At 55.7% G+C, this 21,494-nt stretch overlaps 1 protein-coding gene across 1 annotated transcript; it reads left to right on the top strand.

The window, feature by feature from the left end:
* The first annotated feature begins 10,876 nt into the window (after positions 1-10,876).
* Positions 10,877-20,524, top strand: RNF126 (ring finger protein 126). The gene is made up of 9 exons (XM_069790645.1): positions 10,877-11,010; positions 14,284-14,342; positions 15,877-15,940; positions 16,479-16,720; positions 17,322-17,390; positions 17,476-17,545; positions 17,769-17,862; positions 18,886-19,001; positions 19,235-20,524. Exons 1-9 carry the CDS (start codon positions 10,936-10,938, stop codon positions 19,382-19,384), a joined length of 939 nt encoding a protein of 312 aa, XP_069646746.1. The 5' UTR covers positions 10,877-10,935; the 3' UTR covers positions 19,385-20,524.
* The last annotated feature ends 970 nt before the right edge of the window (positions 20,525-21,494 follow it).

Genomic DNA, 21,494 nt, shown 5'->3' on the forward strand with positions numbered 1-21,494 from the left:
CCCGGTCCCACGGCTGGGGGGGAGCGGGGTGTGATGCCAGCAGCCAGCGCAGGCAGAGCAGTTGTGTCCGCTGGCACCACCACGTCCCCATCCCTCCCTCTGTCCTAAGGATGGGTCCCAGGGAAGAGCAGCGGGCTGGCCATCCATCAAGGTGGATCTTCCTCCCCTTCTCCCCACACAGCCCCCTGCACCCCCAGGGAAGGGATGGGAATGGGGAGGGCTGGGTTTACTCCAGGTGGCATTGGTGTAAACTGCAGGGGTTCAGTGGAGCAGCCCTCGGGCCCTGCAGTGCCACGGCACCTCTGGACAGCTTTGTGCACGGAGCGGGAAGCCCTGCCACCAGGGACGGTGAAGGCTCTGCTGTGCCGGGGGGAAGGACAGAGCCAGCAGCCCCCGGCTGTGTAGGCTCCTGGCGTGGTGCTGGCCCTGGGCTGGGCAGTGCTGCTTCTGCCCCCGTCCCTGTTCGGGGCCAGCGTGACCCCTGGCTCGCACTGCCGGTCTCGGAGCGATTGCCCATGTAAGGGCAGAGGGCTGGGGAGCCAAATCCCTGAGCTGGATTTCAATGAGCGAGCGGGTGGTGATGCACTCACTCACATGCTCCAGGATGCAAGAGGAGCTTGCGGAGGCCAGGAAGGGATTTTCCCTGGCTGCGAGCAGGGTTGCACAACCGGCCGGCTCTGGCAGGGAAGGAGTCGGACCTCGCTCTGGAGCAGCATCTGGAAGGGAGCAGCCGGGCTCCCGCTCCGCCTGACTGGGGCAGGAGGAGCCTGGAGGCCGGGAGGGAAGCGGGTCGGGCTCCTTCCCCCGAGCCGGCATAACTCGGCGCTGCCTCGCAAAGGCCTGCTGGTGCCCGGGGGCTCGGAGCCCTGCCGAGGCCGCCCTGCAAAGCTGTGCCGGGGGCTCCGCTCGCCCCCTGCCCGGGCTGGGGCTCCGGCAGCCCTGGGAAGCGCCGTCCTGCCGCGGGGCGGGGAAGCGACGTGCCCACGGTCACGCCTCAGGCGGGGGCCAAGGCTGGTTCTCAAGCAAAGCTGGGAGCAAAACTCCACCAACCAGTCTGCCGCATGCAGGGTGATGCTGCTTCCCCGCTCCCACGAACGGCCCGGGCGGGAACTGAGCCCCAGCAGCACCCGCGGAGTGAGGGGGGAGAGGAGCCAGGCCGGGAAACACGGGGAAACCAGCCCTGCGGTGGCAGCGGCACCCGAGGAGAATCAAAGGAGCCCATGGGCAGGGGGCTGGGGGCGGCAGGAGGAGCTGGAGCGGGGACAAAGGAGCTCTTTGCAGCCGCGGTGAATGGCAGCCTCACATCTGACCTTTCCGTCTGGGTGCTGGCATTGTGCTGGGTCAGGCGGCGTCCCGCTACGGTTCGGGCTGCAGCAAGATTTCAGGCTGAGTTCAAGAGCCAACCATCCTCCTGCCCAAAACCCTGGCTACTTCATTCTCCTCCTGAGCTGCTGGGCTCCTTTAAGGAGGGAATCTCGCCTCTTTCATCAGTTCAGGCTAATTAAACTCTGCTAAACCAATTAGAGCTGCAATTTGCAACAAGACATTCAACTGAGAAGTGTTTCTCACAGAGCCCAGGGTCAGGGCACAGGCAAACGAGCAGAGGTTTCATACTGATGGCCTGGATCCGCTGGCAGACGTTAGGCGGGTCCTTGGATGTCTTTTGGTCACCGTTTCCCCCTCGGAGCGAAGCAATCCCGGCCCCGGTACACTCCCCATCGCAGCGGGATGCATGAGTTTCTCCCATGCAAGCAGAGATGCTGCCAAACACCCCAGCAGCACCCGTGGGGAGGAGCAGGGCTGCTGGCCAGGGGCTCCGCAGCCCGAGGCGCTCCCCGAGCTCAGGCGTAGCTGTGGGGCCGCAGGATCCCAGAAACCGCCGGGACGGGACCTGCGCTCGGTGCAGCAGGGCCAGCTCGAGATCTGCCAAGGGTCAGCACTAGAGCACAGTGTGAACCCAGCAAGCGTGAACCAGGCAAAGCTCAACCTGAGCCTCAGTCTCCCCCTGCACGAGCATCCCGCGGAGCACGTGGCAAGTTGCCGGTGCGAGACGTGAGCTGAAAGCACGGCCCCAGTGCTGTGGATGGCACTGGCTCTGCAGCGCCTCAGCACAGGGCCCCTCTGCAGTGGTGGGGAGCTGCCCTTCAAGGTGTGGGGCTGCTGCCAGCAGCTCTGACCCTGGGGCTGGATTTTCTCCACCGTGTCCGTACGGCTCCAGCCGGGTAAATCAGAGAGATGCTTATGGCTCACGGCTGCATCACTGGCGTTGGGGAGAGAGTGGCGGAGCAGTGCGATCCGCACCTCGATGGCCTGGCTGGCCACACTCCACCCCCAGCGCTGACACGTAGCTTCGCCCCGCGCCCCAGGGCAGCAGCGTCACCGCTCCGTGCCTCAGTTTCCCCATCTGCTGTGGCGAGATAATGCTCCTCTGCTTGATCCTGCACTATCTCACAGGAGGGTTGCAGGGATTAGTTAGCTAATGTTTGCAAGGAGCTTTGAAGATGAAAAGCCGTGAACAAATGCCAAGAAGTGCTGAGCTGGATTCTCCTCGCCGAGTAATCGTTTCATGTTCCTGGGACACTTCCACTTCTGCAGATGAAGGAGGGCAGGGCGGGAGAGTTTGCGTGTGGGGAGGGCAGAGGGGCGGGAGGCTTGCATATCTTCCCAAGACCTGCCCCTCCAAATCTGATCACCCGGCCTGTTTTACTCCTGATCAAACTCAGATCCCTCCTGCTAATGCCTTTCCGCCACCCCGACTGCACCCTGCAAATGCCCGGACTCGCGAGACGGCTTCTTGCAGCGTGTCTTTCCCCTCCCCGCTGGGCTCGTGGCTCTGGCTCCTAATGCAGCATCAACCCGGCAGTTAATTAACACACCTTTACCTTAACCTTTACCTTGGCTTCCAGGCTGCCAGCAGGAAAGAGGTTAAATGATGCGGCACCCGCTGCCCCTTCCTGCAGCCCCCCCAGCCTGACTCCCTGCCATTTGCTGATGATCTCCCTGCCAGTTTTCAGTGTATTGTAAAAGTGCTCATATCTCAGGCAATTGGATTTCATTACTCGGGTAAGATTTCGCCAGGCACTGTGTGAAAGGCTTAATTAAAGCCCGCATCTGTTCTGCTGCCCGCACCCCCTCCACACGCCCAGCCAGTGAGTCCATCAGGATGGCTCTCAGCTCTCTGGTTTCGGCTGAGTGTGAGCTGCTCCCTGACCTTGCTGCTGCTGCTGCTGCTGCTCGGGGCCCTCTCCCTCTCCACACCTCTCCCTTGGGGTGGTCGGTCCCAGCTGGGCCTTTGGGGAGAACCTGGGGGGGAGACCCAGACCCCCATCCTGCTGCTGGCACCTGGCATCGCCCTGTGCTCTGCAGGGCCCAGAGCTGCAGGAAGCATCATCCCAGGGTGGGTTTGCTCCTTCTTCCCTCCTCAGTGCCATCCTCCCGCTCTCCAGGGCTTTGGCTGCCCTCAGCAAGAGCCGCACTCGCCCAACACCTCTTCTCTTCCAAGCATCTTTGGTTCTGGCATCCCCAGCTCTGCCCCGTGTTGGATGGAAGGCGCTCTGGGTTCTGCCCTTGCCAGGAAAATGCCGGAGCATGGAGCCAGGAGGTGCAAGCAGCGTGGAGTGGGGATCGGGAAGGCTGGGACGCAGGAAAGCAGCGGCCAGAGGCAGGAGGCAGCAGGGATGTCCTGTCCTGTCCCATCCCATCCCATCCTGTCCCACAGGACCCTGCTGCCCGGCCCAGGAGAAGGAGCCGTGTCTGACGAAGCGTGTTTCCCCTCTCAGTGAAAGAACAGATGTCTCTTGTCTATGGCCTGCAGTTGGCTCTGGTTTCCATCTCTCCTGTCTGTGCACACACAGATTTATAGCCGCCTTAATGAGTTCCTTACAAAACGATCTTGTTGCCCACATGGCTGGCTGAGCCTCGCAGGGGGTGGGCGCGGGGGGGGGTGGAGCAGGGGTGAGGGGTCGGCAGGGCTCCACCATGGCCAGCAAGGCTGCATCTCGGCAGCCCCAAATGCCTGCACAAGCCACGGGTCACCTGCCGGGGTCCAGGCCGACCCAGGCACACCACAAGCAGAGTGGGAAGGCACCGGCTGTGCCCAGGACACGGCTCTGGCCGGAGAGGAAGGAGAGTGGGGCTGCCCGCTGCCGCCCAGCCCCACACAGCCCCACGCTGCTGCCAGGGTTGCTCCCCACAGCACCCAAGTGCTTCCACCTCCTACTCCAAGCAGGGAACACTTTCACGAGGAAGATGATGCAGGAAAACCACCCGTGTACGTGCATGCAGAGGGAACAGTAGCGGTGCACATCCATCCCCCAGGAAGGTGCTGGGGCAGGTGTGAGGACAATGCCGTGAGCAAATCAGGTCCTTCATCCCACAGGGGCAGAGGAGGAGGATGCTCCAAGCATCCATGGGGAAGCTACAGCAGGAATCGCCTCTGTGCCCAGGACCTCCTTGGGAGCACCAGCTCAGCCATGCTTTCTGTGACTGTCCCTGCAGGATCTGTGGCGGCTGCCGTGTCTCCGGGCTCGCGTGGCTGGGCTCTGCCACGCGTGACACTTCTCTGAGTAACTTTCACGGGCACACCGTGTAAACAAGCCGTGAGTCAGCGGCTGTGCCGGCCGTGCGGTTTCCCCAGTGTAAATGCTTCCTCTGCCGCGGTGGAAGGAAGGGCCAAACCGAGCCTTGAGGGAAGAGCTGGCAGCGCCGTAAAACGTAATGAAATCGTGTGGGGCTGAACTGGGTCCAGAGGAGCTGAGAGTTGGTAAAACCTCCTGGGTCATTAAAGCCTCTCTGGCTCCTCGGAGAGGCTGTGGAGAGGTGCTGCTGGAGGAGGCAGAGCGGCACCGGGAAGGGCAGCGTCTGCTCTGCTGATCTTTGGTCCAGGAGCAACGTGCTGGTTAGCCGGACGGGACAGCCAGGCTGCTGGCCGCCCTCCTCTGATACTGGCCAGACGGAGGATGCAGAGTCCCATGGCACCTAAGCATATTTCTTCCACCTTCTTGCTCAGGGGGTCTTCTCCAGAGTGCTCCTGGAGCAGCATGCCACCATAACCCAGCACTCATCATGGACAGAGCTCGGCTCGGGAAGGGGTGGGAGACGCCGGCCTCGTTCTGCCCATTGACTGCATCACCAGATGCAGCACCTGCGGCTGCATCCTGCCGTCAGTCCATCGGACAACGGTGCAGGATGCAGGTGCAGGACTCCAGAGCACCACGGGCCCGGGGCTCCCACCAGCGGCTGGGGCAGCACTGCCCAGGATGAGGGCAGCGTGTTTGGGAAAGCAAAGGCAAGCAGCTATCCTGCACAGCGGGGCGCAGGCTGTGGGGTAAGCAAGGGCTGATGGTAACCCTCCCGCCGAGGGCCCAGCCTGGCCCCTCTGAGTCGCGGGAGAAGCGATCCAACAGAGCCACTGGGGGGGCTGATCCTGCACAGGTCCGTGGATGCCAGCGGGCTGACGCCGTTCCTGCAGTCTGACCTCACAGCACCAGCCCTCGCTGAGAGGAGGAGGTTTCTGCTACGAGCTGCGATGACGACAGCCGCTGTGGCCGAGGCTGAGCTGAGCTGGGCTGGGGCATCCTGGCCCCGCCAGCCTGGCAGCCCTGCAGGACCCCGGTCCTTGCCTCTCAGCAGCCGGAGGTTCAGCCAGCGAAGGGCAGAGCCGCCGCAGGGCATGTCCCCCCGCGGAGCCCCCGTCCACCCCCCAGCCCTCGTCAGATGAGGAGCTTGACTGCTTACATAGGCCAGGCTTGCAGTTAGTAGAAAAATAAAACATGTTTTTCACATTAAAATTTCCCTTGAAAAACAATGGTTTAAATCAAGCGTAAGAAAAGCAAAGAATCCAAAAAGAAAAAAGCAAAAGAAAAGGGAAATTTTTGGTGGAGCCCGAAAATAGTCCCCTGAGACTCTGAACTTCCCCCGAGCCTCTGTGCCATCGCTGCTGCCAGAGGCAGGTGGGCTCCCTGCCGGGACGGCACAGCGGGGACAGCTCGTGCTACGAGATATGGGCACTATGCTGCCACACCACTGTCCTGCCTCAGCAGCTGCCAGCCCCTGCCTGCTGGTGAAATCCTGGATCCAGGAGATCAGAGCCGCGCACCGCACGCTGCCAGCATCCCTTAGACCTCGCAGCCGGTTGGCATGGCGGTGGCGAGGACGGGGCTCAGCCCACGGCCGCTGCTCGCAGGTTATCAGGAGCTGCCGGATAACTGCCGGGGCAGGATCCGGACCTGCAGCCCAGAGGTGCAAGGCTCAGGGAGACGAGGTGGGGGGTGTAAATCTCCTGATCTGTCTGTGAGTGAATTCAAAGGGAGACCGATTCAAATCCGCCGTGACATGACTGGCTCGGGGCTGGCAGACAATCCCTGCAGTGTTTGTAACAAATCTTGCCGCTTTCCTTTGAGTGGCCTCCAATTTATTAATTAAAATAGGCAATTATATATAATGTGGGGTGGAGGGGAGCGGGGAGACCAGCTGCACCAGTTATTCTCACTTGGCAGGAACCGTGCTGGAAAGCTGCTCCGGCTCCAGGAGGTGCTTGTGCTTTCAAGGGCTTGAGGCAGAACCTGGGACGGAGCCCGGGCTCAGAGCTGCCCCCGGATCCCCCGCCTGGCACGGCCGGGGCTGGAGAGCCAGGCAGTGAGTGGGCTTTAGCTACAGCAACCGCTTTATTTGAGAGCACAGGGCCCGGAGGCTAAGACCTTTTAGAAAATGACTTGCCCGAGTCACCAGGGACTTGGCAGCAGAGATGGAAGCTGCACCCGATGTCGCCAGGATCTGCCAAAAGCCCTGGCTGCCCCCAGCCCCGGGGAGGCAGGAACATGTGGGGCTGGAGGGGGAAGCCAGGTCCTTTTTTAAGTGTCGCCGTCCATCCCTCTGTGCTCATCAATAGGAAACACGACAAGCCAGAGACCCTAGGCTTCAGCAGAGCACAATGAGCATGGTGCCGACGGAGGGGGAGCGCCATCGGCAACACGCCCGTGCAATGCCACGGCTGCAGGCAGCAACACCTGCATGTCTGGGGTTTATCTGCACACTGCAGATCTGGTGCCAGCAAACTGGCAGGATTTACCTGGAGCCCTCAGTGCTCCCTGCAGGACACTCCGGCGTGGGGCTGGCCCCGGCAATGGGCTCCTCTGCCCAGTGCTGACCATGGGAGTGCGATGGGAACCGGACCCTGCGCAGCTGGCGCAGTGCCCGCACACCCGGCTGGTGCCACGGGGCGAGTCTGGCCGTATGGCACGTTGGCACCCGCCGAGACCGCGCGCTCAGGGCGCGTGCACGCACACGCACACGCCCGTGCCAGAGCCCGCCGGCGGCTGCACCGCCGCAGCCTGCGGCCGCCCCCCACCAACACCTGGCACGGTGGCACTGTCTGAATTAAGTAATGTCTCGGGACGTGAGCTCATCGCCAACACCCATGGCCCAGGTGATGCAAGTGGCAGCACCGGGTCCTGCGGGAGCGGGCCTTGACTAACATCAGCCGCATCCACATGGGCTGCCGAGAACACTCCCTGCTCCGGGGCCAGCGGGCACCATAGCACAGGGCACTGCGGCCTCGGATGGCTCCCATGTGGCACCCGCCACTCCCCTCCTCCTGACACCGGCATGGTCCAGAGCAGCACCGGGGTTTTTTCGCCTTTCCTGCGAAGCCCCAGCTGCCAGCAGGGACCACCAGCTCCGCGCCGCCTCTGCTCCCAAACACCCACAGATTTTGTGACAGAGGCTAGGTTGGTGTGAGCCCCGGTCAAGGATTGCAGAGGGGCATGTCCCCGCATCCACAGCACAGCCCAGGTGGGATCACGACTCAGAGCTGCCGGAGGAGCCTCCCAGCCCATCCCGTCCCCTCAAACAATGACAGGCCCAGGATATTTTCCGCTGCCCTTGGCCAAACCCCTCCCTCTTTCTCTTCCGCTTTCCCTGAGTGGGGATGGCTGCTTTGCCCGCCTGGCTGCTTGGGGAACAGGCTCTGTCTAAGGATGAATCGATACTCATTCGGGAGGTGTCACCTCTTCGTCAGTCCTCTCGGAAGAGGGTGCAGTTTGCTTCTTTCTGCAGCACCGTGGGAAAATCCTCCCAGCCGCTGGCTTCCCAGGGTGACTCAAATTTGCTCCTGACCAGACCCAGCTCCCTTGGAGGCAACGGGCAGGCAGGGGACAGCCAAGTCCAGAAACCCAATTCCCGGGGTCCACAGCCCCTGCCAGAGCGACGGCAAAGACGGGGTGCGTCTGCCCAGGCACCCTCATGTCCCCTGCGGGGAAGGATTGTGGCCGGGACCAAAGGCAGGGCACGGGGCTACCTGGGGACAGTGAAAACCTCTAGCCCTGGAGAAGGGCTCTCACGTGGAATCCCCTCTCAATGCTCAGCATCAGTGATGCAGAGGGTCGAGGTCTGGGCAGGGGACTGTGTGAGGCCGGAGGCTGCAGGTTGTGGGGCATGGACTGAGTGCTGGAAGAGCCGCAGCTCTAACAGGGAGCTTTCTACCTGCCCGTGCTCCCCGAGCCCAGGGGCAAGGTGGTCCTGCAATGGAGGGTCCTCATCCTGGGCCACCTCTCCCTACACAAACACACCCCAATCAGCCGAGGGGCTTGGGAGGGCGGGGTGGGGGGGCTCTTCTTGACTGCTGTGCGCTGGAGGTGTTGGGGCGGCAGGCCGCGGGCCGCCCTGCCCGCCCTTATCTCCACGTGCATTAATATCCGTTGCCATTTGCATCCCGACGAGTGTTGCCACGTTCAGCTTCCGCAGTTCCTGCGTCAGGGAATTCCAGAGGGACAAAGTCAGTGGAGCCGAATCCATCCCTCCCCATCCCACAGGCACCCGGCACCCACTTGATCAAGTGGCAACTTGTTCTCCGACCATGAAACAGGGCAAGGAGAAACGCATCCACGTCCTCAGCGTGGAAAGGAACTTCCCCCCAGGGTGTGAAATGCCCCATCCAGAGCCGCAGGCTCTGCTCTGCAGGCAGCTGGGCTCTGTCTGGCTCCGGGGCTGGCCCACGCCAGGTTGTCTAGACCCACCTCCCGAAGAAAGGAGTTGCAGGACTCAGTAGCAGTTTCCTCATCGGCTGTAAATAATTGCTAACATGTCTTATCAACATCTGGGATCACCAATCAGCGACTAAACGACTGCAAATTTGTCCCACAGTTGCAATTTCCACACTATGACCAAGGCCTTCCAGAAGCTGCAGACCAGTTACCGAGCCGTTACCCGACCGTTTCCCACCGGCATTTGGTTTACGGCATCTCAGCCCCATCCCCCTGTCCCCCATCCCCTGTCCCCACGCTCCGTCCACCAGCAGGCACGGGGAGGGAAGACCCTCGAGGGAGCATCCCTGACCTTGGCTTTCCAGGGGTCCTCAGCTGCTTCACAAACCTCTCCCCAGCCGGTTCCATCGCCAGCAACAGCCGGAGCAGCAAAACCCGGCCCGGAGATGCCACCTGCTGGAAGCGGGGCTGGTGCCACGGCCCGGTGGGCACCCCACAGCCCCGCCACCCCCAAACCCCGCAACCTCACCACCCCACCACCCAGAAACCCTCAAACCCCCAAACCCCACAACCTCACTGTGCAGAGACCCCAAAACCCTGCAGCCCCACAACCTCACTGCCCCACCACCCAGAAAACCCCAAACCCCACAACCTCATCGTGCAGAGACCCCAAAACCCTGCAGCCTCACAACCTCACTGCCCCACCACCCAGAAAACCCCAAACCCCACAACCTCATCGTGCAGAGACCCCAAAACCCTGCAGCCTCACAACCCTGCAGCCCCACCACCTTCAAACCCCCAAACCCCACAGCCCCACCACCCAGAAACCCCCAAACCCCACAACCTCACCGTGCAGAGACCCCAAAACCCTGCAGCCCCACAACCCTCAAACCCCACCACCCTACAGCCCTGCCACCCTGAAACCCCAAAACCCCGCAGCCTTGCAACCCCAAAAGCCCAGCTCTGCAGTGCCGCAGCGTCGCAGCATTGGCCCCCCGTGCCAGGGACCCCGGCGAGGACCAGGGGGACCCCCTGCTCCCCCAAAAGCCGCAGCCTGGGGAACGGGCCAGGCTTGAACCGAGCCCTCCATGGGATTTTCAGCATACTTCCAAGCCTGGGCCCCCGGCTCATTTCTGAGTTGCACCAAGGGACTCAGCCAGGGAAGGAACAACCCTGAGAAATAAAGACTTTATCTCCCCCCCCAGCCCCGAAATCTCTCTGGCACCTGTCAACATCCACGGGGAGAACTGAGGGGAAACCCCCCGCTTGAGAGGTTTTTGCTAAAATGGAACACTAGCGTTCCTTTGTGGCTATTGCAACTTTAAGCAAATCTGGGGATTTTGACTGTAAAACCATTTTTTCTTCATTTTGGAGGGGGCTCAATCTGTCCCCATCTCTTCTCCCCCCCCCCTTTTAAAAAAAAAAAAAGAAAACATTCAACTTTTGCGCTGAAATTTTAAAGCCCTCTTTCCACGACTTTATTAAAAAATAAGAAGGGGAAAAAAAAAAAAAAAAAAGCACGGGAATGGGAACAAATGCAGGGACAGACTAGGCAGGTCTCAGCTGCAGCTCTTCCTCACCAGGAACTCCCTCCTCCTCCTCTTCCTCCTCCCGCAGTGCTGCTCCCTCCCCATGTCCCCAGCCCCACAGCCCTAAGGGAATAGAAAGGGGACGGGGGTGAAGGACGGGGGGCCCGGGGCCCCGATTTCGGGGCCCCGGGCCCCCCGTTCCTCACTCCCGTTCCCCCCAGACTCAAAGGCGGCCCCGCCCCCTCCCTAAGCCCCGCCCTATGCCCCGCCTCCCCGGAGCGTTTTCTCCCCACCCCTTACCGTCTCACCCGCGTTTTTGTTTTTTTTGTCTGCATTCGGCCGCCGTCGTCCTCCGCCGCGCGTCGCTGGGCGGGGCGGGGTGAGGCGGGGTAGGGAAGGGGCGGGGGGGAAAGGATGGTGGGAAGATGGCGGAGGCTTCACCGCAGCCGGGACGGTTCTTCTGCCACTGCTGCTCGGCCGAGATCGCCCCGCGCCTGCCCGTGAGCGGGGGGGGGGGGTCCGGCCGCTGTCCGGTGCGGGGTGGGGGAGTCGGGGGCGTGGGCCAGGGCGGGTGGGGGAGTCCCCGGCGGGTCGGGCACGTGGGGGTGAGGCCTGAGGGGGCCCGGGGGGGGGGGTTGGGGAATGAGGGGGGGGTCGGGCCGTCAGGGCGGGGAGAGCCGAGGGGGAGGTCGGGGTGGGGAGCGGGATGCGGCGGGGGGGGGGGGGCATTAGGGCGGGGGGACGGTCCTGCCTGTGGCCGTTGGGGTTTGGGGGGGGCGTTAGGAGGGGCTGGGGGGGCTCCGGTGCGAGGGAATGGGGGCTTGTGGGTGGGGGGCGAAACGGTGCGACCCCGGGTCGAGGGGAAGCAGCCGGCGGAGCCAGCGCCGGGTGTGATGGGGGCGGCGCGGCGGGAGGGGGGCTGTCTGCCCGGGCGGGGGAGGGTCCCAGCGCGGCTGTCTGCGGGGCCGCAGCCCTTGGGGTGCTTCAGTCGGGCAGGGAGGAGAGGGGGAGCCCCCCGAGCGGCCCTGCCTCCGGGCGGGGGTGGGGGCGGTGGTCCCGGCCTGCAGCAGCCCTTCCCCGGGGTCTCCAGCCGACTGAAGGAGTGAGACACCCCTGGGCTGGGGCAGCGATACCCCCCCGCTGCTTTGTCCCGAGCGAACAGAAGCTCCCTGGGGTAACGGGGGGGGGGGGGGGTGTCTCTTGTGTTGTTTTTTTTTTTTTTCTTTTTCAGTAGGATTTAAATGAGAAAAGCTTCACGGGGGATAATATCTAAGGCGTAGGCAAGCACACAAACGATACGCACGCACCGTTTCCACTCGCTAACGCAGAAGTGCTTTGTAGACTAGGTGCAGCACAGGAGCAGATGTGCTTTAATCGTCGAGTAAAACCCCTGCTTGTGAGGAGTCATATTTTCCTGGTGTGGGTAGAAAAGGAGCGTTGGCTGTTGGAAAGGAATTGGCTAAAACATTGTGGTGGGTCACAGCTAGATTTTCTGTTGGTCGCCTGCCAAATGTTGCCAGACGTTAAATTCGATTCGGGGGATCCTGCCAGTCTCTCTTTGTCCTGAAACTTTTCACAGCATCTTGTCAGAATAAGGCATTGCTTTTTGTTAGCGTTTATTGCATTTTAAAAGTCACCCGATTGTGAGCATTGGTGTCTCTCTGCCATGGTTGATTAGACTTAGCTGTCAGTTTGGTTTTGTGGCGTGCTGTTTGTCCTTTTGCCCTCTCCGTTGGCCCTGCCGGTAAAGCTCCCAGGTTGTATTTAAGTGTGAGGACAAAACTCTTGATAATGCTCCTGGTAAATATGTAGACAGGCTGGAGAAAGTGGCTCAGGAGCTGAAGGTTGTAACCTAGAAATATCAGTTGTTTATTTTTTGTTTAAACACCCTGTGTTGGGCTTGTGCCAGCAGAGCACATCTGGCAGTGAACGCACTGAACTGTGGTAGGGAGTGGACAACGGCTTTTGTTGATTCAGGTCTAGTTAATTGCTAGTTAATGAACTTGTTTTGGGGGTCCAAGTTCATTCGGTTTCACTTACTGTTTGCAGACCGAGCTACTGGAGATACCGTAGCATATGCTGCAAAAGGAGCGATTCAAACAGCCTGAGAAACAACAAACTTTGATGTTTGTGCTGTTCCAGCTGCAGAGGAATTTGCTGATCCCTGTGTTCAAAGTTGTCTGTAAGCACACACGCAAAAAAGCCTCCCTGAAATAAGGAGAGTTGAGAGGAGTAAGTTGCTTGCTGCTCTTGAGTGTGGCTACCGTGATAATTTACCCCACTGCCATATTGATGGAAAGTAAAACAGGGAGGGGGTATTGCAAAGTCAGAGGCAATTGATCTGATTTTCCATGATGGACATGGGAGTGCCCATGTGCTGGTAACCAACTTTGAGAAGAATTTGGATGGTGTAGAAACATTCTTGAAATCAAACATTGTGTAAATTGCGTAGACCTAGTTGTTTCACAATCTCAAATCTAAAGAGTCCTGCACAGAAGAGGGAGCAGCAACTTCTCTTGAGTCTGTTTCTAGGTCTTGGTGTTTGCTGCTTCCTTATCTTGCTGGGCAGGCAGGGGCAGCGTTGAGTGGATCACTGGTGTTGCTGCCTTGTGCTTGGACCTTATCGGGTTTTTCTGCGGTGGCTGGAGGAGCGATCCCAGACGTCTTATCAGAGCAAACCCACGTGGCTGGCGTCCTCTTTTTTGGGGAGTCCCTTGACTTTGTGTAAGGGCCTGTGCCAATTCAAATGTAGCAGTAGTAAAGGGAAGCAGCATTATTTTTAGAAGCTCTTAAATTTCTTCCATGGTGAGCATGGCTTTGCCAGCACGGGGTTTTGAGCAGTTGTGTTTGCCCGCAGTGGCTGTTCCGCCTCGGCCGTGGTTGGGGTTAGGTATGGGGTCTGTCACTTCCTCTTCTGACTCGGCGGTGCTGCGTGGCACTGCTTCTTCTTGAGTGCTGAAGAGTGAAGTAATTTCCTTTCAGGATCTTAAGCGTGCTGGGCTGCTGCTCGCTACAACAGTATGGTTGTGGAGTATAAATTCTTCGCTAACACCAGGAATTGTGAGGAAAAGTGACCGTTGCAAACTCCTGAGGAGTCCTGCTTCTTCATGCACAGCCTGTTTGTTCCAGCATATTCAGTCTTCAGTGTTAAAGGCTACCAGGGTGGCAGTAGCTTTCTGTAATGAGTGTTGAGCGTGGGAGTGTAAAATTCTGGTATTGTGTGTTGCAGAATGACCCTCTTGTGTCTCCTTGACCTCTGTCTGGTGTGAACCCCAGACTACATTAGTAACAGCTTTCCATTCAGCCCTTCCTAAGTGACAGTGACACTGTGATTAGCCTGTGCTGCAATTTCCTCCTTGTTTCTTTCATTAGGACAGTTTGGTCCCTTGAGGGGACAGGGGAAGGCCCCCAAAACACACAGCTATTTAAAAACTAGTGTTTGAGTGCTGCTCTTCTGGGAAGGCCAGTGGTTTTGCTTTCACTTCACCCAGAACTACATCAGATGTTATCTAATGCTTTGTCTGTACTGGGGATTAGTTAGTGTTATCCAAATCTTTTCTGAAGCCAAGTTCCAAACAGACTCAAGCTTAACAATTTGCCTCACTAGTCTGGTGAAGGCAGTTATCGGTGGTTTGGGGTCTTTTTGACTCTATCATTGCGGCATGAGTTTGGGACGATGGGCTGCAGGACTCTTCCACCCCATCACACTGAAGGCACTCTTTGCAGCTTTTACGTACCACTTATGTTCTCATTCAGTATTTCTTCTCCCATAGGACTATATTTGCCCACGGTGTGAATCTGGTTTTATTGAAGAACTTCCTGAAGAGCCAAGGTAATGTGCTGCCCCAAAGGCTGTTGCTGGAATGAACTCAGTCTGCTTTGCTCTTTTCCTTTTTCTAGTTAAAAGGCAACACTGGATACCGAATATACAATTTTTACTACTTCTGCCCAATATTTGGCTCATCTTTCCTCACTATGGGTAGAGAGTGCTTAATTTGCATAGTTTGCATCTACAGGTAAATCAGTCATGGGAATGCTGAGTGTCATACGTTGCTGGTAAAGGGTGGGGGAGGAATGGGTTGATTTAAAACAAACAAAAAAACGTGGTAGAGTGTCTTTCCATATGGGATGTGGTAGCTCTGAGCTGGTTTGAGTCATCAGGGTAGAGATAACCCTCTGAGAGAGGAATCTGCGGAATGGAGAGCGTACATATGCTTCAGTGTATAATTTAATAACTTAGTTTGGAGTACGAACAATGAAACATTTTGACTGAGACTTTGGACTCTGCACTGGAGCAGCTGAGATCTGCATTCACGTGCTTTACTGCTGACTCAGTAGTGGGACTGCTCTCTGGCAGTCTCAGAACAAGCAAGAGTAGGAGAAATGTCTTAAAATGTTTCAGACACATTTGCTGGACCTTGGCTGTGACTGGCTTTGGGACAGGCAGTGTGCAGGCAGGTTGGCAGGCGTTCAGTGCAAGGGCACACTGAGCTGCGCAGGGGGTGTGCCAGATGTGTGTTACTGCCCACTGAGAGAGGTGGTCTTTACAGACTGAGCTTTGTATACTGTCAAGGTGACGTTTGGTCTGACTACACCAACCTTAGAGGCTGAAAATCAATCCTGACTAATCCTAACTGTATTGGTGATTTGCTGTGACCTTGGGACAAGTCGTGTAATCGCTGAACCTTAGTTTTTCGGTACCGTGAATGTCACAACGTAGACCTGGATAGTGAGCAGAAAATGTTCCTGCAGCTCTCTAAAAGCAGAAGCCTAACAGCATTAAGAGTTTTCCTAATAATCTGTCCTGTTTGGTCACATGCCTCTGCAATAAAGAAGTTCCTTTGATTCAAGATTAGACTTAAGCATGTTTGGGTCATAGTGACCAGGGTTTGTACCTTAAGTCTTCTCTTCCTGGTGCTCCAGAGGATTAGCTGCTTTGTTTGAGGTGAATTGTGCAGGGAATCCTTGCTTGACATCATGGTTCAGTCACTTCTGTGTAGCTTCATGAAATCAGAATCTAAAAGGGTAGGGAGAGATGGGTGAAGATGTGAGAAAATGAAGGTTGCAGGGAGGGAAAAATGAAAATTGATAAGGACAATTAGAAACTCAGCAACTGAGGGCAGACTAGTTGCTCTAGAGAGCTGACCCTGCCCTGAGGCGGAAGGGAAGGGAAGGTGAGCAGACCTCTGAGATCCCTTCGACCTCTACCTCTGCACAAAAATGAATTGGTCGCTTTCTGTGTGCTGTTACAGAGCAGCTGTGGTGTCTACTTTTCCTGTTAGACTTATGTCCCTTGCTCCCCTCAGCTGGGAAAATCTTTTTGTAGCATGCTTCCAAGGCTTACCAGTGCTCTTCATTCTTCACAGGAATGCTGACAATGAGACCAGCTCCTCTATGTCAGCCAGCGATCAGAGCAGGCATCCTTTTGAGGTGAGTAAGTCCTCTCTCTTTCCCAACAATTTCTGCTTTGCTATTGAATTAAAGTATTTTTCCATTAATACGTTGTTTAAATGTTCCCCGGATTATGATAAAATTTGCGAAAGGAGGTATTAATATCATCCGCATGCTGCTCCTGAAATCTCTGCATGTTGTATTTTTACTGCGTGTTTTTAATAGGACCATCACTTGTAGCTTATTCTTGTTGTGAGGGGGCTAAGCTGGGATTTAGTGAGCTGTCTGGGTGTGTTGCTATGCAGTAGCCTTAGCTTAAAAGGCAGCAGTTCCATGCAGCAGCTAAAGAGAAACCAGGGAAGCTGTAGTTATTTCTTACTTTCATATATAGTTTCATTCTGTGTCTGTTCCTCACTAAGCTGCTTCTGAGAGTGCACTGATCCACCTGTGTTGGCCAAGTTGCTGGGAATCTGAAAAGACTAGTCTTTGTTGGAAGGCTGGTGAAATACCAGGCGTGAAAGCTAAGAGCTGTTTCTCTCCTCATTACAATCTGTTCTCTGAATTCTCTCCCTCACAGAATGTGGATCAGCACTTATTCACCTTGCCACAGGGCTATGGCCAATTTGCCTTTGGGATCTTTGATGACAGCTTTGAGTTTCCGTTCGGGTCCAATGTGCAGTCAGAAGACAACAGGGACTCTGAGAACCGGAGGGAGCGAGAGCATCAGTCTCGGCATCGATACGGTGCAAGGCAGCCCCGAGCCCGTCTTGCCACACGCCGTGCCGCTGGCAGGCACGAGGGAGTTCCCACACTAGAAGGGTGAGAACAACTGCCAGGTTCTTGTGGAGGAAGTCCTGTTATTTTTCACTGATGAGAGTTAGCTGAAAATCAGCCTGTCCCTTGTTCTCAGTTTGAGGAGCAGTCTCTTAAAGACCGCTCCTGAGCACAGCTCTCCAGTGTGACTCTTCCTAGGTGCCTGGCTTTGCCCCTGAGAACACACACTGCTGGATGCTCAGGCTTCAGCTGGGCCTGCAGCTGTTGGCAAGCTGCAGCTGGGAGTTTTGACTGTTAAACCTGCAATGAGAATGCATTCCCTGGTTGTTACCAGCTATTGCCAAAATGTTGTACTTGGTGTGAGGGGAAACGAGAGCAAACACTGGACAGCATGACTAATGTCTCTTTAGCTGCATCCTGGAGAGCCACTTGCCATCATCTTGGAAATTATCCCCTTACAAATAAAATATTGAAACTTCTCTTTATCAATGAATAATCAGTTCATAAGATGCAATTGCTACAGGATATTTTTCCTTTTCCCCCCTAATGATGTGACAGTATTTAGCCGCTCATTCTGTGTCAGGTTTCTGGGCTGGGAGCTAGCAGACACTAATTCTTACATAATCCTGGTTTTCTTGTCTTTCAGAATTATTCAGCAGCTGGTCAACGGAATTATTGCACCTACAACAATACCAAACCTAGGACTAGGTCCTTGGTGAGTTGGAAGATGTACTGTTCCTTCTGACAGTGGTGGTGTTAGTACTCCCAGCCAAATTTAATTGTTGTCCTTGTTCTTAAAGGGGAGTCTTGCATTCAAATCCAATGGACTACGCATGGGGTGCCAACGGCTTGGATGCAATTATTACACAGGTAAAATTGGTGTTACAGTGGGGTCTCCTGTCCTCGTGTGCAGTGCTGCAAAATTGCCAGGACCTGTTGTGATGTGGGGGGGCGAACCACTGAAGGTGCAGAAATGGGAGACAAGGTCCGCAGTGCAGGTGGTGCAGGGTTCAAGTGCCCTGGTTCAATAAATGAACAGGTTCTGTGTGCTGCTGAGCTCACATCTTCCTTCTGCGGCCTATTGTTTTTTCAGTTACTAAATCAGTTTGAAAACACTGGACCGCCGCCAGCAGACAAAGAAAAGATCCAGGCCCTCCCCACTATACAAATCGCACAGGAACACGTAGGTATGTATATATCCTCCAGGGAATCAATCACAAAGAGCTCTGTGAAAGTTCTGTTTAACGTTTTCTTGGGATTTTAATTTTGTCTGCTGGTACCTTCAAGGCCTAAGATGTTTCAAAGAGGGGAGAAAGCTGAAGTACTGCTCTGTTATACTTGCACACATGAAAAAAAGAGCAGTGTAGACTGGATGGATTTGCCCTGGGGAGGCAAACTGTTCTGAAAAGTTCAGTGTGGATAGAGATGAAAAAGCGGAAGGGAACAATGAAGCAAACCCAGGGCAATGAGAGGTGGAGTGATGGTGGTAGGAACTGCAGAGTCACAGGCTTTCCTCTCTGAGGGATGAAGCAGCCGTGGGGGCAAGGGGAAAAGGTGATGGGATCCCAAGTCGGGTGCTTTGAGCATCCTTCTCTCCTTTATTGCTGTCTTGGTTTAACCCCAGCCAGCAATGAAGCACCATGCAGCCACTTGCTTCCTTCCCCTGACCCAGTGGGATGGGGGAGAGAATAAGGGAAAAAAAGTAAAACTCGTGGGTTGAGATAAGAACAGTTTAATAGAACAGAAAGGAAGAAAATAATAATGATAATAACAATAAAATTACAATAATAATAATAAAAGAATTGGAATATACAAAACAAGTGATGCACAATGCAATTGCTCACCACTCACCGACCGATACCCAGTTAGTTCCCTAGCAGTGATCTGCCCCCCGCCCCCAGTTTATATACTAGGCATGATGGTACAGAATATTCCTTTGGCCAGTTTGGGTCAGCTGTCCTGGCTGTGTCCCCTCCCAACTTCTTGTGCCCCTCCAGCCTTCTTGCTGGCTGGGCATGAGAAGCTGGAAAATCCTTGAGTTCATATAAACATCACTTGGCAACAGCTGAAAACATCAGTGTTACCAACATTATTCTCATACTAAATCCAAAACATAACACTATACAAGCTACTAGAAAGAAAATTAACTCTGTCCCAGCCAAAACCAGGACAACTGTTTAGCTGTGTTTTGCTTTCCCTTTATGGTACAGATTCTGGGTTAGAGTGTCCTGTGTGTAAAGAAGACTATACAGTCGGTGAAAATGTCCGACAGTTACCTTGCAATCACCTATTCCACAACAGCTGTATAGTCCCTTGGCTGGAACAGGTTAGTGCTGTCTGAGTGGGTGACTTGGGTTTTGTTGCACTTGGGTGTTTTTTCTGGTGGTACTATTGTCCTCTGTAAATATTTTCATACCTCCATGATGAGGCCTAAGCACGAGCAGCCTTTGATCAGAGGAAGGAGTGTCATCCTAGCCTTTTCCTTGAGTGCAGCTCCTGTATCGTGTTTCTAATCCTGTTTCCCATATTTCTTATTTTGTTTTTGTCTGCTCTCCAAAGCATGACACGTGTCCTGTGTGCCGGAAAAGCTTAAGTGGACAAAACACTGCCACAAACCCCCCAGGACTCACGGGGATGAACTTCTCATCATCCTCCTCCTCCTCTTCCTCCAGCTCACCAAGTAACGAAAACTCATCGAACAACTCATGAATCTTAATCCAACCCTCTGTCCCTGGGGCCCTGTCCATTGTCCTCCCTCCCTCCCCAGCCAAGGTAACAACAAAAGGGGCTTCCAGAGCAGAGCGAGGGGAGGGTAGCAAGGGGGAAGCAGTGCCCCCAGAATTCCCTTTTGCGTTCTGAAGACACGGAGACTCTGGGTCCTTCAGAGATGAGAAGCCTCAAGTTCTGTGATGGGGGGGAAAGAGCTCTGTCTATTAATAAAAACATCCCTTTGCCGCGTGGACTTTTAACCATTGCAGTGAAAGGCTGCTGCGCTCCACAGATGGGAAACCCAAGGTGCTGAGCTAGCGGTTGCAATTCTGAACGGAAAGGTTGTTTGTATGGTTTTGAATTTGAGATTCCTTTCTTTATTTCTTTTGCTCCTCCTCCTCCCCTTGGATACTATCTCTTCTGCTTTGGAGATTGAAGTCTTTAAAATGAAAGCGTAATGATACTGCCTCCCTCCCAGGATCTCCAGCTGGAGAGGGCCAATAGTTGTCACTGAAAACATGAACTCTTGAAATAGACCCCATTATCCTTCCCTTCTCCATCTCAAGTCCCATTTATTTTTCTTTGTAACCTCGCCCTTCTGATACTCAACACTGAAAGGGGTTTTTATAATTTTAAATTATTACTGCTGTTAAATAAATGGACGTTTCAGCTCAATGAGATGTTATGCATGATTTGAGGAAAAACTACAGGGTAAGCTCTCCGGAGACTGCTGTGCTGAGCCATCCCATTTCACTCCAGGGCAGGCTGGGCTTGTCCGAGCCCTCCTGCATGCTGAGCACAGGCATGCTGTGAGCCCTGGGTACCAGACTCCGACATGACCAGCACCTGTACATGTGTTGCCAGCCTGCGGGTTGTTGAGCGGTTGGCTGCAGGATTGCAACTGAAAGCATCCTTGCCTGGTCTTTTGTATTTTTTACACCTCCCTGTTGCAGTCCTGCCCTTTTCTCAGCCTGAGCGGACTTTTCCACTGTGTTGACATCAGGACTGGGTGTGCATCAGAGCAAGGACCAGCCAGATATCATTGTGATCAAATAATATACAGGAAATACAGTTTGGAGAAAAATGTATTTCAAAGCTACTTAAAATACAGCTGATTAAAAAAGAAGAGAGAGACAAATATCCAGGTGTGTTTGTGACTCAGTTTCTGCGACAGAGCTGGAGCTTGGGGAATGAAAAGAATGTGACTGGAGCAGGCAGTAACTGACCTGCTGCCTGTGTCTGCGCTCACCTGGGCTGGGAGGCGCGAGAGGAACAAAAACCTGTCTTTGCTTGGTGTTCTCAACGAGGGCCTTCGGTTTTCGTCTTGTGACGCTGAATCTCTGGCACAGCCCTGCCAGCTCCAAGAGGAGCCTGGGACAGGAGCACAGGGCAGGGCTGTGCGCTGGGGTAGGAGATGTCCTTGGAGGAGTGTGCGTGGGCAGCAGTGGGTGAGGTTTCTGCTCTGCTTGGGCTTTTGGGACACAGCCTGGTGCAGAGCCAGCAGGCAGAGCAAGGTGGTGGCACGTGGCTCTGAATGGCTGGGCCCGGTGGCTCGGGACAGATGTCAACTGATGCCCCTTTCTGTTGCAGGGACTTTGGGCAGTCAGGGCATCTGCCGGACCCGCTGACCGGGTGTCGGTGATGGCATCGTGCGCTCCAGAGGCTGCGTGCCGGGACCTTGCTGTGGCAGATGCCAGAGCAGTAGGTGGGGAGCCTGCCCCTGTGGGGGCTGCCAGGGGGGGATGGACGGAGGGTTCAGCAGCTTGGGAGTCTCCCTGTGTCTTCTCTGGCTTTTGGGGCTCTGCGAGGGGGCTGGGAGTGGCTGAGGAAGGTGCTGGCCTTCCTCCCTGGGCACTCAAGGTCCTGGTACCGGCAGACTTTTGGTGTCTTTCAAAGCAGCCTCACCTGAGGACCTGGCCCTTCCTCCCGAGACCTTTCTGGGAAGGGACGTGCCTCCCATGGAGGAGGAAAACAGGCGCCTTGTTTGGCTATTCTTGAGCCATTTTGGAATACAAGAAGAGAATGTTTGTTGGAGAAAACGTCCCCAGTGTGGATGGCAACAGCCTTTGCCAAGCCTGTCGAGGCCACGCGGCCGGCGCTGAGCAACTCT

Source organism: Haliaeetus albicilla, chromosome 8 (assembly GCF_947461875.1).
Source record: "Haliaeetus albicilla chromosome 8, bHalAlb1.1, whole genome shotgun sequence".
Taxonomy (NCBI): domain Eukaryota; kingdom Metazoa; phylum Chordata; class Aves; order Accipitriformes; family Accipitridae; genus Haliaeetus; species Haliaeetus albicilla.